We start from the raw sequence: 15885 nt of genomic DNA on the forward strand, positions 1-15885 counted from the left end.
AAATCATATTTTTCAAAACTTTTAATATATTTAAGGTATTTAAGATTCCATACAATTTATTTTGCTAAGCTTTAGTAACTTCTGAAGGATAGAAAGCTACAGATGATATTTTAGTAAATTCCTCTATAATAATGGAAATGTTTTTCCTTTTTCCTTTGGTTATTAATAAATCATAAATCACGTTTCTTAAGATGTCATGGACATATTAAGTCCACATATTTACAATCGACTATTACTATTGACCTTTTGCTCATTTACTGCAAATACTTCATCCCATTTGGTCATAACAATAAAGGTGGTATTGTCCTTCAGAAGTTTTTTATTCAAATAATAAATTCTAATAATAAATCATAAATTTTAATTAATTTTATTTTTAACTGTTAATCGTAGCTTAGGATCCAAAATGATAGATTGAAAGACCGTCAACAAAATAAGGATAAATGGGAAACCGTCTATTCTCTGTCATATAATTTCCATTTAAAAAAAACGCTGCCAATCGGGAAAGCTGATAATGAAAGTAGATAATATAAATTATAACTCTCATTGATTTTTACTGCAGCTAAAACTTATGGTGAGAAACACATTTTTTGTATGTTTACTTCTTGGGAATCGTAGTGACCTTTGGGAGACACGACATTTTATAGTGTGCAAGACATTTAAACGTTCTATAATGAAATAATAAAGATTAAGTTTCACTATTCATTCTTGTTTTCATTTCAGAAATTCAACCGCTCAAGAGTTCTATGACCCAATACATTTTTTCATTTTATTATTTTTATGGCGAATAATATAATTTATATGTGGCGACCATAAATTATGTGCAAGCTTGTGGTCCCAGAAATAACCAGTTTATAAAGGAAAAAAAATATGAGTTAATAAAGAAATTATAATAAACTTTGGTTCTTAGATTTCTTATACAGGATTCACATGTGAAATTAATTTTAAGAAAAATATTCTCATAATCTTACTTCTTATTACAAAAAAATTCTTATCAAGTGAGTGGTTTGAAATAAAATTTGTACCAGGTTTAAAAAGAGTAAAAACTAAACTTTTATTTTTGATAAATTATATGTTAATTGAAACATAACTTAGAACGAGTTTCGAATTCAATAAAAATATTTTATGATCACCAGTTTTCTAGTTGTAAACTGCGGAGATCGAAACATATAAACATTAGAAAATACTAATGAAATTAAGTCATTATTTTTCTGTAAATGGTGTTGTTAAAATATCCTGATATTTCCTGTAGCGAACATAAATTTTATTTCTTTTCGTGAAAATTAACCTTATTATGATTTTATTGGTGAAAGCTGTTTTCGTGAAAAACTTATACTAATTTACTACAAATATCTCTATTTCTATGTAAACAAATTTTCACAATTATAAAAGTATCTATAGAACTATATTTGTTTTTTTAAATTGAATAATATGAAATAATGTTTAGTTAAATAATTAAGGCAAATCTTTCATATAATTAAAACATAAGCTTCCGTTTCCTGTCTAATATAACAAATTAAACACCGTTTAATCAGACTTACATTTTTCCATGTGAACAATAAAAGGAGATTAGAAACATTAAGTGGCCAATGGATTTTTGTGATCAGAGTAAAAGCAGCCGACCTAATTTTTACCTAGAAAAGTAATGAGCATAATTAAAATCGATAATGGGAGTTTGCAAATCTGATGATTTAAGTATGTGTACGAGACAAGTGTAAAAAAAATGCTTGTGTGGTCACAGGTGGAATGTTAAGAAAGTTGTTAGAGGTGATAAAACATGCTGAATACAGCACATTTCAACTATTTTTTACTTTCGAAGACATGTGGTCACTTTCTATCCAATTATTAGATCTTTGTTATTATCAGGTACGCTTAGGCAGATCTGATCAATCAGATGGTAAAACAGCACGAAAACCTCCATGAAATTAATATGAGTCGGATTTCATTAATTTTTAAGTAGATTTTTTGCGGAGCTTTTTCATTAATTTGCCTTTTGGTTGCTTATTAATAACCTACACCAGAATTTAATTCTTATCCAATACCCAAACAGGTTTTTTGTTTGTCTGTTACATTACAATACTCCATAGTTTATTTACAATGGTTGGTCTTGTTGTGCGAATTTAATTATATTTTCTAAAACGAATAACAATGTTACATCACAAATTGCTAACATTCAAATCATTCATTGCCAAACTATCATTCGATAGCACGCCTAAAAAATTCCCCAGAAGCAATGAAACCAACCGACGATTCGTTAACCCCGAATTTGGCATTCCATATTTTTTACTAAGTCTAATTTTAAAATTGTCGCGTCAATTTTGGAATGCATAATAATGAATCTGAACTTTCTACATAATTTAATAGTAGGCGCTTTTGCACAATCGCCCGAAAAGGATTTACACGTTTCTCATTTATAATGAACTTGACACAGGTTGGTTACTTTGAATGACATTGTTGCTTGTTTATTATAAACAAATGAAAGTTCCTTTGTTGTTTATGGATGCTTTTATAAAAGTTACAAAAGCGAATTCGGACAACAATGCACATTAGCCTGAACACTTGAAAATTAAAATTACCATGAAATTATATGTTTACCTATAAATTGTCCTTTCCCTCTTAAACTATTATAAAGAAAAGGAAATCATTATAAAAACTGAAAGTAATTTAGTAACACATTTGATAAATTTTATTTACTATGTACCAAAGTTAATGTTATATATAAATAATAGAAAAACAAATATACAGGTGGAGTTGTTAGATTTCATTACTTCTGCGGTAATAAAGGGAAATAAATGACAATTTATATTAAAATTTTTAATTTTATTGATTTTTTTAACTAATAATGAGTTGGACCATCACGTTAATCCAAACTCGCCTTAACATTGATTTAATGAAGTGTCCAATGATGTACTTTTTTCCATGCCACCTCTACATGGGTCTCCACTCTCCGTCTCTGGAGGGAGGGCTTGCAAAAACACTCCAAAGTAACCTCTTGCAATATAAAATTTGGCATTACTCTGTTGGAAAGGTGAATTATAAAGAGTAAATGTGATTCCACAGTGTTTTACTATTTATTACTTACAATGAATATATATACTTACCTAATTATTATTGATCACCTATATTCAAAACTGATAAATTTCTCTTGGTCACGTTTTTTTGACTTCAATAAATCATTTACAATAGTTCCATTCGCAGTATTAACCTTAAATAGACTTTTTTGTTTGAAAGTGACAGAAACACCTCTCCGCTTTGACCTTACCGAGATCGTGATCTTTCAGACAATAGGATTAACTCGAACATAGGATGGCTTTCGATAGCTGAAAGAACAAAGCTTCCATATATGGTTTTAATTCTGGGTTGTACCGGTGCAAAAACAATATAATTGCTATATTTGTTAAATTATTAGAAAGTGACACGGTCACAATATAAAGTTAATGAAATATAAAAATTTAATTCCCATCCATTTGCCCAATATATAAAAAATAAACTCAATTAAATGTTTTTCTACATTACAATTATAAAACTAGAAAATTGTGTTAACGTTGATGTAACAAAATGGGTTACTGCGTTTGAATGAACATCAAATGAAATATTCCTTAATGCAGGAAACTTTACGTACAGGAAGAATGGAATTGTTCAAATATTTATGGTGAAGATGCGGAATGTTCACTTTCTCTTTAATATTTTCCAATCTCTCACAAATTATTATCTAACATGTCAGATTAAACTGGTATACGAAAACACTGATAACGTTCATAAATTTTATTAATCTTCACAACAAAATAATATATTACTTATTAACTATTCACATTTCAATATTTTTAAGATGTGTCAATAGTTATTAACACGCCACAGTAGTAACAATTTTAGAATTTTTTTTTAGAAATTTGTAAATAAAGAATTCAAAATTAAATTCTTATATATCAATGTATTGAGAATTGTAAATAAACTGTTTTTCTAATTGTAGTATAGTAATCTTTAATATCTAAAATTCTGTATTAAGAACTTTCTTTCTTACAAAATGGTTTATACAAATTTAATTTTGGTAGGTCAAGGGGATGCCAAATTATATCAAAAGAAAGTAACTAAACAGTTTGTTAATTTTAGTGCTTAAATGAATCATCAAAGTCTCTTTTTATTCTTAATTACATTCAACAAATGACATTAATTACCTTTTTTGCAATTCAACAAAAGTGTTCTAGATTTTAATTGCAAAAACTTTCAATTGTGGGATGCAAATTATGTGACACGTAGGAACATATAAGTCACAATAAATTTAAACAATTCTTTTAGCTACAAGCACGTCTAATAATTAGTATAATTAAAAAATAAAATTCCATTATCACTATTAATGGACAAAGAAAATCAATGATGAAATGTCACTTCATTATTAATTATATTAATTAGAAGTTACTGATTGATTAAATTCCATTAACTTACTCTACTTAAGTCATTCACTCGTCGAATTTTACGACTCATTACTTTTTAATTTAACACTTACTTAGACACCTAAAGCGGTTTCAATTTATGCTATCTTCAAGAGTATTTTACAAAAAAAGTTTAATAATATTATGAAAGGAATGTAATATTGCAATTAATAATAAGTATATTATTGGGTACCTTCACATTCTTAATCCTTGTAAATTAATATTTACCTTTTATTAACCCAAATATTAATCACAAGTAAAACTTGTCTAAGAATAATTTCTCACAGACGTTAAACTAGTTTCAAAGTATTTTCATAGATGAACCCAAATTATATTAATATTTTTTACAACAAAAACTGAGAATACGTTCAATTAAGAAAAATCGCTTTAACATTCATTTACACCGTAGGAAGTATCCTCATTAAAACTATTAAGATAATTGAAATGTAGTCTAGATATTTTAATCAGCTCTCGGATGAGACTTTTCCTTTCAGTTTCTGATGAATAGAACCATTTCACAACGATCGTGTGTACTTTTAATATGTTGTTTGCATTGACCTTACTTAAACCCACGAACACGAAATTGTTCCACACATTCCTCGAATATATTAGTGATGGAGATACTAGTACTGGATAATATTTGTAAAGAGAAGATGTTAGTTGGGCCTAGATGCTTGATAATAGAAACTGACTTGATTATGGTTTACAGTGGGTAACACGAAAAGGTTCTTAGAACATTACTATAATGCATGAATGTAAATTTTACTTTTTCTTACCTTTGAGAAAATTGCGTTAACCGTATATTTACGATTTATTTTCTTTTGCAAAAATAAAAGAAATAAATCATTCAATTGTTTTAATATTAACTATTTTAATCTAATTGCTGTTTGTCCTCAGTTTGATTATTCATGATAATTATTCCTTTTAAATCCTTAAATGTCAACCCATCCTTTGATGTTGTAAGAAATTGAAATTAGAATTGGTGTTAAGAGCATGTTATTGAACACAATAAATCTCATTGTAAATGACAAAAACGTGTTGTTATTAAAATATTGCAAAAAATTATCTAAAACAATAGGACTTTAAAGTTGCAATTGATAAATCTTTATTATACAACAGTCTGACAATTACAGATGTAGTCACGTAGTAATTAATTCCTGTAAATCCTTAAAAGAAACAAATACAACTTATAATTAAACAAATGTAAATTTCTTCCTCATACTTTAGAACTTTAGAAATGGTTATAGAACCCATTTTCATCCACATGGATTACTATGTAAATTACATAATTTCCTTAGAAGAATTTTTTATGATTACAATGTGATGAAACAACACATTTTTTCATTTTGCATAGTGATTAAAATTTTTACAAAATTATTTATTAACTCCTATGACATTATGAGCCATTAATTATTAATAAATAATCCCCCGGCATAATTAAATGTTTATAAAACGAAAGTTTCATTTAATACAGGTATATAAATATTTTTTTAAACATTAATTTAAACAGGAACAAAACTCATTATACATTTTGACTGCCTGTATTCTGTGAAAAATAAAAAAATATATAATATTCTTAACTAGTCTTTACAATACTAATATTTGTAATATATTAAAACTTTATATTTTAATAATAATTTTAAGTCGGTTTCTTTATGTTTTCGCACTTTATAGAAGAACAATCCTGGTATCTGACAGCTGCGAATATTTTCTTCAGTTCCTCTGTTTTCTCAGTAATATCTGGAAATCTGTTAAAAAATTAGTAAACACTAATAAAATTATCAATTTTCTTTAACCTTTCAGAGAAAGTATCCAAGAAGTTTTTCACATTCGTTTTAGCATTGGGTGACATACTAGCTGCCAATAGTAATTCACACAACATTCTTTCTTCACATCCTCTTCCTTGCAATCCCTCAAAGTGTGAAAGTGTTTGAACCAACTTTTCTCTAAAGTCTACGTTTTTATCATTTAATCTATATCTGCTTTGTCTAAAACAAAAATGGTATTAAACAGTTTCTATGTTGTCAAATTAATATATTTTTATAGAAGGTGAACAAAAAATTACAAAGATATTTGTTCCACTTTTAACTAAGTTTGCTATCGGCATGGAAGAACATTAATTAAAACGATTTTATATGATTGTGTTAATTAATTAAAATTGATCTAAATATCCATCAGAGACGATCTGTATTCAATAGAAAGTAAACTTGTACTATAACTAATTTAATTTATTACAAAAGACTAATATTAATCAGTTAATTTGAGGAAACAATTAAATTAAAAAGTAGGTACTTCGGATGATTGGTTTCTTCCAGTTTCACTTAACACCAAATCAAGTTTTATCTATCATTAGAAAAGGAAATTTTGCAGATACTTCTATCACTATGTCGCAGAAACAGTAAAAATTTACTTACGTTGTTGTCGATGTATCAGTCGCGTTCGTTATGGTGATGACGGTGGGCGTCAGGGCACTGATGATCAAACCAATTGGAATAAAAGCTGTGAGAATTTTGATTATTTTCTTCCAAGCATTGTCGTAATGGCTCATTTCATATCCGTGGCCTTTGTGAGGCGGACTCGGTCTTTCCATTAAATTGTATCCGTAATTCTTGTGTTGCGGTGGATACTTTGCAAAAACACCTGGTTTCACTTTTGGCGTGATCGGTACCGGTTTGTTAAATGAAAATTCTTCGTGTTTAGCCGGGAATCCATATGAATTCTTCACGGAAAAACTTGGCGGTTCTTCATCTTCCGTGTAAAATTTATAGGGACGATCCTTGTGGCTGTCCGCCGGAAATTTTACTTTGCTGGTCCAAGGATACTCGGTGGTTGTTTGGTATCTTTCGTTAAAATATTCATACGCTGTGGGGACTTTGACTTCGTTTCCGAGATGTTTAGCTTCTGGAAAAGCTGGTGGTACTGGATACTTATTGAATTCATACCCAATATCAAGCTGAGGGCTTGGCCTGAAATCGCCGAAAGTCTTCTTTTCGCTACCGGAGAAGTTTGCGGAAGGTATTGCTGTTCGCTCTATCTGTTGTGTCTGCGACGGTTTCGATATAACATGTGTAGATACATTTTGTGGCCCGACCGGTTTGTTAGTATCATTTACGTAATTTGTGTAATTATAATGATGCGTATATTCATTTTCATTTTCAGTTTTGTTAACTGCTTCTTGACAACTCGTAGTTGAAAGGAAAAACACGAAACAACAAAGCAACAACATACTAAATCAAACACAAAAACTCAACAAATGATTACAATATATGGAAAAAGTCCTTTATAAGGTAGGTATAACAATGAAATTACGTGATAGTTTAAAACAATTATGAAAAATATTGTCCTATTGTTTATGTCAAGCGCATCACAGAAAGTAATAATATTGTTGCAATTCTATGCTCCAAATGTTGTGGATATTGCTTTTAGTCCAAAAGAAAGTGCAGTTAAAACCACAAGTGTATATTTTATGTTAAATTAAGTTATTCTAAAATAAGCAGTTTCCATTGCTTATTTTAAATTTTTAATGTTTTTGAATATATGTTATGTATTATAGCTGTAAAATTATTCCTGTATAAATTAATAAAATCATATGATGGATGGATTTTTTTATTTTATGTAAAAACCAAAAATAAATTTTTAAATAAAATTATTTCTAAACATCAATAAATATTTGAGAATACAGCTCATATTGATTGTTGATGAGATACTTAAAATTATGCACATATATAAATATAACTAAAATATAAAGCACACAGAATTTAATTGACAATTTTTTTAATAGTAATATTTACTGATATTTTTTAATGTCATACAATGATTTTATTATCTTTACGATTAGTTACTCCAGCGTCATCTTTGGTCAGTAATTATAATCAATTTATAAAACTACGGTGTCATGATGACTTCCGAAGGCCAACGTTGAACTTTCGAATATACAGGGAATTTAAGCATCATTCTATAATACCACAGAGTAATAAACATAATCTATTCATATTAAATATTTATATTACACTAATATGTAATAAATTTATTAATAATGGAAGTCAACTAATACAAGCAAAACAAATTTTAGCTTCAGTCCCTCCTTGTCTTAATCGATAACGTAGAATTCTATATGCTAGATTAACAGATGTACGAAACCTCAAAAAAATTGACAACTTGACACCTCATATAAACACAACACCCTAAGGTTAACTTAACAAAGTTACCGTAATTCTTTAACAAACATGGACAATACTAAACTAGAGGTAACGTTAGTCACAACAATAAATTATTGTAAACAAATCTAGACATCTCCGGATGTAATTGTTTTATTTTTTTTTAGATGTTTGACGAAGTGGTCACAAACGTTGAAGGGGAAATGGTTTTACCGGGTGGTAGAAACATGCAAAAAATTGGGGAGCCCGACTTCAACACCTTGGATGAACCCATAAGGGTTACAATTGTATGAAACTTGTGTATTAATGCTGAACAGATGTGTACAGTTTTTTAGTTGTAGATGCGTGATTTGAAAGCTGTTGGTGTTAAATTTGCACATGTCCTGTTCCCAAAAGAAAAGAAAACCTTACTCAAAGAATGTAAGTGATTGATTACACTTCTTGAATGGAAATCGTATTAATAAATAATTTTAGGGGACTTATGGGGCCCTTTATTGCTGTGCACATTTATGGCAATGTGGGTAACAATAGGTAAACAATAACAACAATATTTTAACTATTACTTTTAGGATTTTACAAGGTTCTAAAATATCTGAATCAAGTAATGATGGAGGACCTCAGTTTGCAGAAGTCTTTGTTATTGTGTGGATTGGTTCTATGATTGTCACATTAAATTCTAAACTATTGGGAGGCAATATGTACGTATTTTAGTGTGAACTGTTTTCTATTTTTAATTAATATGTTTTAGATCATTTTTCCAAAGTGTGTGTGTGTTGGGCTATTGTTTACTCCCAACAGCTCTTGCACTAGTGATTTGCAGATTTATATTGGTTTTTCAACAAACACATTTACTCTTTTTTATAAGGTTTGCTGTCTCAATGTCAGGATTTGCTTGGGCTACTTATGGTAAGTTTTATTTTATTATTATTGACAATTTGTAGATTATTTAGAACATATTTTCATATTTAAATATATTTATATTTCTTTTAATCATACTTAAAAGAATATATGTTATTTTTTAAGAGAAAGTGTATGGTAAAATTGGCCATTTAGTGACTATATTTATATGCATATTTATGTATGTAAAAAGATAAATATTTAAATTTTAGTTATAATTTTTAGCAAAAATTGCCATGGCATATAATTTCATACAATAATTTATTATTTATTTAATCAGAGGAACATTCTCATTTCATATATAACATAAGTATATTTATAATTGTTGTGTAACTAATTAATATTCCTTATTTTTTAGCTTCCATGGTATTTTTAGGTGACAGTCAGAAACCGAATCGAAAATTGTTAGCGGTTTATCCAATTGGATTGTTTTATTTTATAATTTCGTGGCTAGTTATCTCCCGAACTTAACTAAAAAATATTTGTGATTTTCGTAATTGTATATATTAACATTAAGTACAATTTCCTATGTATTAAAGACTTATTTATGTTTTATAAGTATTTCATTCCAGTCAATTGTAAATATAATTTTAAAACTATATAATGCATTTTAATTTATTTAATTTTTCCTCAAATTACGGTCTTGGTTTAGTTTTCCTTATATTTCAAAATGTCAGACAACCTTTTTAATTCTAAAATGTATTACCAAATGTCTTTCTTTTGTTAACATTCTATAAAGAAACTCAGGTAGAAATTTTGTTCAGTTGCAAACAGTTTGATGACGAATTAATGTCGCCAATTTGAGTTTTATCTGACTGCGTTATTTTTATTCAGTGTCCTCAAGTTACAATGTGGTGCATGTTGTTTTTATTGACGTTAATTTATATAATTAACGGTACACATTCTTTGCAATGTATGGACGAAAATAATCAACCAGTTGACTGGTAAGTTATTTAAATGAAATCAATGCTTTAATACGAATTAAAAATGGAAACAGAAATGAAAATGGATTTTCTAGGTTTACAGCTTATAAACTACCGAAATTAAAGCATGAAAATGGTTTAATAAACGAAGGAAATGCTTATTTGTATATGACATCTCTTAACAATTCCAAATGGATATATTCAAATATTTCAATAAATTCTTCAAATTCTTTAATTGGCAATTCTATAGCAAGTTTATATTCAACTAATGTAAGCTAATTTTATAGTATAACAATTAGTCTAAATTCCATTATTTTAGGAAGATATTTTTCATCTACTTTACAATGATGAAACACCAAGTGGCACAACAAATGGAGATAAAGGGCACACTAAAGGAGTGGTTTTGTCAGACAAGCAAAGTGGTATATGGCTTGTGCATTCAACACCGCATTTTCCTGCGGATAATGATTATTACTTTCCGAAAACAGGAACAACTTATGGTCAGAGTTTCCTTTGTTTAACATTAAACATGGAAAATTTAAACGAAGTTGGTGCGTTTTATAATCATCGCAAAATATTATTTTATTGGAATTCAACATTTTAGGACGCCAGTTAAAGTATAATGAACCAAACATATATTCAGTTAATGTTCCGAAATCTTTGATAGAACTTATTCCTGAATTGTTTGACGTGGCGAATAATAAAACTGTTAAGTCTTCACCATGGTATAGAAAAACAATTATTCAAACAAAAGGAAATCAACAATTTGTATCGTTTGCCAAATCCAAATATTTTGGAAAAGATTTGTATTCAGCCTGGGTTGCTCCTACTCTTCAAACTGACATGTTTGTTGAAACATGGAGGAAGGGTCCTGGAAATTTACCATCTAATTGTGGAACCAAATATAAGTTAGTTATATTTCCTTTTTAATAATTTTATCTCTTCTTATTGTTTCTAATTTCAGAATTAATAACGTTGAGGAAATAAACTTAATGAATGTAACTTTTTCAACAACCGACGATCATTCGAAATGGGCAGTTTCTGAAAGTTTAGATTTTTCTCAGTGGATCTGTATAGGAGACATAAACAGACAGGTATATTTATTTCATATTAAAATTCTAATTTCAGTGAATTCAAATTTTTGTATATGAATAAATCACATTTTAGGAACATCAGCTAAAAAGAGGTGGTGGAACAGTGTGCATCAACAACAAAAACTTATCAACAAACTACTTAAAATCTATCATTAAATCAGAAGATTGTCAATAGATTATATTATATGACATGAGTATGACTAGACTAGAAATTTATATTCTGATCATGTAATTATAAAGAATAGTACAGAATTAAGTAATTTGGAATTAACTTTTTATAACAACAATTCCAAGAGTGGTTTACTATTAAAACTAAATAAAGCAACTGAAATAATTTATTTACATCTATTAATTAAAGACCTATACACAATGCAAATATGATTGTTTACTTCTTCTGATAATATGGAACTTTGTTATCTGGTTGTGGGCAACGGAACTCGGCCATTTCAATTTCAGCTTCAAAATAACTGTTCTTGTCGTAGCAGAAATATTCCGGATTTTTGTAGTTGGTGTCTTTAGCAGCTCCGGGTCCTACAGGGTGATTTGGAACTTTAACACAAGCACTACTCAGACCATCGACATCGGGGATCGATAAATCAGCACTGGCAGGACGTGCGGGTGTAGGTGGTTTGTTGAATATGACTTTAGTGGCGGTGAATGTGCGTTTAACAGATGAAAAATTACGGATTTTAAGTAATAAATTGCTTTTTGCTGACATTTTTAGGTTAGACCTATTTGACAGTTATGTAAGCAACAGACGACACTAATGGTTGAACTAACAAGTAACCAAAACCTTAATTTCGGATGATTAAATAATAATGTAATATTTCGCAATCGTTGATCTTTACGAAACTTGTATTCTTTAATATATTTTATTATTGGGTAGTTTGAACTTGATGATTAGAAAAGAAAATTAAATTTATCAATTGTTTTGCCTGTTGGTATCCTTGGTGATTTCAAATAAAACCGCGTGATCTCGTTGGCATAACTGCCAAGGCTATAGTCGGCCGGAATTGCACATAGCGTTCCTTATCTGCCCAACAAGTAGCTGCAGAAATTATCCGGTAAGTTGCATATATTGGAATAATTGACTGTATAATCAAATTCAACCTTAATGCATGTGTATTATTAATGTATACTGTAATTCAAAACTGTATTATTCCAACATATAATGATTTATTAAGGTAGCTTCTAAGTTGTTATTTTGAATTACAAAATATGTTGCAGACATTTAAAAAGAAAATGGCACCTAAGAAGAACAAGAAGAAGAATGCATTTTTCTTTTTCATGCAAGAGATTAAACAGAAAGGTGGTTTGAATAATCTAGAGGCACAGGAGATTGCAGGAGGAAAATGGAGTGTAAGTTTTTGTACCTATTTGTGGTTTTGATTATCAATGAACTTGTATGCTTTCATCTCTGATAAAGTTTATTGGAATTATAATACACTCGATGAATTAAAGCACTATTGAACAATAATTGTTGATGATTCAGCAACTAATGTTTTTTTTATTACAAGAACAAGTAATGCATCTTATTGGTTTACATATACTAAAGTAAATTTATTATGTGCATTTAGTTTATATTGGGTAATGTTATGAAAGCAATTTAATTGCAGTTAAATTAAATATTTTGTCAAAGTTTTCATCAATCAATTTGTTTTTTTTTTATCTGAATATTTAATTAATAATTGATAATTGATTGTTGATAATTTCCTATGAAAACTATAAAATATTACAAATGTTTTTTTTTTTTGTTTAAATTGACGAGTTTATTTTTCAACAATTTCTTTATACAAGACTAGTTTTGTTATCTAAATCCAAATACATATTCTTAAAAACGTGTCATAATCTTTCCAATGATGTGTTTTGATCTAAAATGTAGCCAAAAGTCTACAAATATTTAGCAATATTGTATCCTACCTCATTCTAATGAAAAAAATAAAAAAAGAACTTTAAGTCCATGTTTTATATTAGATCCACTTAATATTTGTGACACCTTTTTAATGTCCTGTATTTGGGACACCTTTATTTATATTACTGTTTACTGATTAATTTTTTAATACAAGAATAATTGAGATATCTTGGTTGTCATGAAATTGTATTCAAAACATATTTTTAGAGAATGTCGGCTGAAGAAAGACAGCCATATGAAGTAATAGCGAATCAACACAGGAACAATGTGCAGCTAAAAAAATACACATCAGATGGTGTAGACATTGAACTAATTGAAAAATTAGAACGGGAGGAATTAGCTGCAATAACTGCCATGCAGACATATATTCACGACGACATTCTCGCTTCGCAGAAAGCAAATGGTAGGATAAATGGTTTTGTGTGTATAGATATGTTTAATAATTATATTCTGTTTTTGCAGTCATTCATAAAAAAAACTTCTTTATAATTCATATAAACACTTTTTGTTATCGTGACACAGAAGATAAGTATTATCCTGCCGAAATTGCATTGTTGCAGTTTAATTTGAGAGATGGTGTACATGAAAAAAATATTTTTCATCGTATGGTTCATCCAGGTAATATACAGATGTGTCAACATTAATTTTAATTAACATTTAACAATATAATTTAGTAAATTGTGATGTCATCAATTATGACTATTTTAGGTACCCTACCGCTGGGTTTTACAGCGGCTGCGACACTCCATTCTTCAACCTCTCACAAAATTAAGCCACCACCTTCTTATGCTTCCCCTAATACTATTAATAATATGGAACAGGTCTTTAAAGAGCTCTGCAAATTTGTTAAGGTAAATAGTAAAACTCGTATTTTTAAAGTATTATGTACAATGTTTTTCTTTTTAAGGAACATATGGATAAAAATGCAACTTATCCAATAGTATATGTAAAAGAAAAGTATATGACACTAGTCAAAAAAGTATTGAATATGTGGGCGGATGATTATAATAACAACTGCTATTTTGAAGTTTATAATCTGCAGTTTATGTTTAACGAATTGAGGAGTGCCATTGAGCAGTCAGATATTGTTATGGCTAATTCATTTGGATTCGCTGAGATGAGTAAAGACATTTACTCTCATGTGCCTGATATTGGTTGTGAGGTATAAATTGTTAAATATACAGGGAGGACACATTTATATAAATTTATATTATTTACTTTTTAGTTCCACGAATCTATCGAATATACGCTCCACTGTAGCAAATCAATAGTAACCAGACAAGCATATATTATTTGTGATAATTGTTGTCCAGTTTTAAAATTAGAGCTAATTCCTGGAAGACATATACCTAGAAGGACACGGCTGAATTTTAATGAGGAAACTTTTGATCAAGGAGGTAGTAGTAGGGACCAGGTTGGTAAAATTAATATTTGAGTCATAAAGAATCAGAACTATTTTTTTTGTATTTCAGTCTGTTAGAACTGACGGACAAAGTGTTCAATTCACTACAGATTCTGAATGGGATGCTGAATCTGTGGCTTCACAGTACAGTGTTGCTTCTTCGTCCTTGAGACGATCTGTGAGTATTATTTATTATTATTATTATTATTTTCATTCGTTTTTGTACTATCAACAAAAATATAAGAATGTCAATAAGTTTCTATATTTCATTTATTTTATTATCTTTAAAATGATTCAAATTTTTAGTCATTATATTAAAATAATTATATGTGTGTTAAGCTTTATATTTTTAATTTTGTCCATTTGTATTAATATTTTTCTTATTTTAATCCTAGAACGTTGCTAATGATTGGCAATCTGTAAAAAGAAATAAAGGAAAAAGTTATTGTGGAGTTGCCAGTGGAACAGGCAAAAAGAACCCAGTAATGTGTAAGTCAGAATTCTATTGAAGATTTTATTATTAAATAAAATATTGAAACTTTTATTATTTTAGCCTCTATGCTCAACAATATGCAACAATTGGATATCAATTCTGGTGAGTTTATTTAAATTTTCTTTGTTGTTGAATTGTTGAAAATTTCAGTTAGTGATGGACGAATCCAGTATTCACATTATTTACTCTGGTTACAAGTCTATAATTGTGAATATGAGCCCTCTATCTGAGACTCGCCCTTCATTAATTCTAGTTAATTTGAGATTTAATAGATTAATTGGTTGTTCTCTTCATACATTTTAATTTGAAACATTTCAGGTTCCACAATGTATTCTGATAGAAGCAATAATTCCGAAGACAATAAAGAAAATGACAAGTCCTTTCCTCCATTGGGAAGTAGAGGCAAACGCAACTGAATATGACTGAGAATCTTTCTTAATGTGATTAAAATTTATGTTTTTAAGTTTTGAGCCCCTAAAGATTGTTATGTTTAAAGTAATGGAAATTTTAATTTTTTTTAATAAAACGTAAATGACTATGTTTTTTGTTTCTTTCATTATCCACAATTTTCAACATTTTC

The 15885-nt window shown here is 28.6% G+C and overlaps 5 protein-coding genes across 5 annotated transcripts; 3 read left to right on the top strand and 2 right to left on the bottom strand.

Moving 5' to 3' along the window:
- Positions 1-5991: 5991 nt before the first annotated feature.
- On the bottom strand, positions 5992-7831 carry LOC126266250 (uncharacterized). Its single transcript, XM_049969857.1, has 3 exons — positions 6842-7831; positions 6224-6415; positions 5992-6175 (listed from the first exon to the last, which is right to left on the bottom strand). The coding sequence occupies exons 1-3, from the start codon at positions 7651-7653 to the stop codon at positions 6067-6069; spliced, it is 1113 nt and encodes a 370-aa protein (XP_049825814.1). The 5' UTR covers positions 7654-7831; the 3' UTR covers positions 5992-6066.
- Positions 7832-8545: 714 nt separating this feature from the next.
- Positions 8546-10085, top strand: LOC109595033 (protein YIPF6). The gene is made up of 7 exons (XM_020010309.2): positions 8546-8674; positions 8752-8871; positions 8926-9004; positions 9059-9101; positions 9154-9282; positions 9333-9490; positions 9840-10085. The coding sequence occupies exons 1-7, from the start codon at positions 8654-8656 to the stop codon at positions 9950-9952; spliced, it is 663 nt and encodes a 220-aa protein (XP_019865868.1). The 5' UTR covers positions 8546-8653; the 3' UTR covers positions 9953-10085.
- Positions 10086-10310: 225 nt separating this feature from the next.
- Positions 10311-11680, top strand: LOC109595018 (plancitoxin-1). The gene is made up of 6 exons (XM_020010293.2): positions 10311-10425; positions 10500-10674; positions 10724-10955; positions 11009-11312; positions 11369-11498; positions 11572-11680. The coding sequence occupies exons 1-6, from the start codon at positions 10331-10333 to the stop codon at positions 11671-11673; spliced, it is 1038 nt and encodes a 345-aa protein (XP_019865852.1). The 5' UTR covers positions 10311-10330; the 3' UTR covers positions 11674-11680.
- A 139-nt stretch (positions 11681-11819) lies between these two features.
- LOC109595019 (uncharacterized) lies at positions 11820-12319 on the bottom strand. Its single transcript, XM_020010294.2, has one exon. The coding sequence runs from the start codon at positions 12214-12216 to the stop codon at positions 11884-11886; it is 333 nt and encodes a 110-aa protein (XP_019865853.1). The 5' UTR covers positions 12217-12319; the 3' UTR covers positions 11820-11883.
- Positions 12320-12433: 114 nt separating this feature from the next.
- LOC109595017 (protein maelstrom homolog) lies at positions 12434-15843 on the top strand. Its single transcript, XM_020010291.2, has 11 exons — positions 12434-12562; positions 12726-12857; positions 13618-13813; positions 13873-14028; positions 14119-14261; positions 14318-14572; positions 14636-14824; positions 14883-14990; positions 15208-15301; positions 15366-15407; positions 15624-15843. Exons 2-11 carry the CDS (start codon positions 12741-12743, stop codon positions 15719-15721), a joined length of 1398 nt encoding a protein of 465 aa, XP_019865850.1. The 5' UTR covers positions 12434-12562; positions 12726-12740; the 3' UTR covers positions 15722-15843.
- Positions 15844-15885: the final 42 nt, after the last annotated feature.

Source organism: Aethina tumida, chromosome 7 (assembly GCF_024364675.1).
Source record: "Aethina tumida isolate Nest 87 chromosome 7, icAetTumi1.1, whole genome shotgun sequence".
Lineage (NCBI taxonomy): Eukaryota > Metazoa > Arthropoda > Insecta > Coleoptera > Nitidulidae > Aethina > Aethina tumida.

What these genes read in the sequence shown, in the direction of transcription:
- LOC109595019 (XM_020010294.2), bottom strand. Translation starts at nt 12,216, where the DNA reads ATGTCAGCAAAAAGCAATTTATTACTTAAAATCCGTAATTTTTCATCT.
- LOC109595033 (XM_020010309.2), top strand. Translation starts at nt 8,654, where the DNA reads ATGGACAATACTAAACTAGAG. An exon ending in GAAAACCTTACTCAAAGAAT is followed by an intron (nt 9,005 to 9,058) that starts GTAAGTGATTGA and finishes AAATAATTTTAG; the next exon opens with GGGACTTATGGGGCCCTTTA. An exon ending in AAACTATTGGGAGGCAATAT is followed by an intron (nt 9,283 to 9,332) that starts GTACGTATTTTA and finishes AATATGTTTTAG; the next exon opens with ATCATTTTTCCAAAGTGTGT.
- LOC109595018 (XM_020010293.2), top strand. Translation starts at nt 10,331, where the DNA reads ATGTGGTGCATGTTGTTTTTATTGACGTTAATTTATATAATTAACGGT. An exon ending in GGAAAATTTAAACGAAGTTG is followed by an intron (nt 10,956 to 11,008) that starts GTGCGTTTTATA and finishes TCAACATTTTAG; the next exon opens with GACGCCAGTTAAAGTATAAT. An exon ending in AATTGTGGAACCAAATATAA is followed by an intron (nt 11,313 to 11,368) that starts GTTAGTTATATT and finishes TTCTAATTTCAG; the next exon opens with AATTAATAACGTTGAGGAAA.
- LOC109595017 (XM_020010291.2), top strand. Translation starts at nt 12,741, where the DNA reads ATGGCACCTAAGAAGAACAAGAAGAAGAATGCATTTTTCTTTTTCATG. An exon ending in CGCTTCGCAGAAAGCAAATG is followed by an intron (nt 13,814 to 13,872) that starts GTAGGATAAATG and finishes CTGTTTTTGCAG; the next exon opens with TCATTCATAAAAAAAACTTC. An exon ending in GAGGTAGTAGTAGGGACCAG is followed by an intron (nt 14,825 to 14,882) that starts GTTGGTAAAATT and finishes TTTGTATTTCAG; the next exon opens with TCTGTTAGAACTGACGGACA.
- LOC126266250 (XM_049969857.1), bottom strand. Translation starts at nt 7,653, where the DNA reads ATGTTGTTGCTTTGTTGTTTCGTGTTTTTCCTTTCAACTACGAGTTGT. An exon ending in ACTGATACATCGACAACAAC is followed by an intron (nt 6,416 to 6,841) that starts GTAAGTAAATTT and finishes TTTTTGTTTTAG; the next exon opens with ACAAAGCAGATATAGATTAA. An exon ending in TTGGATACTTTCTCTGAAAG is followed by an intron (nt 6,176 to 6,223) that starts GTTAAAGAAAAT and finishes ATTTTTTAACAG; the next exon opens with ATTTCCAGATATTACTGAGA.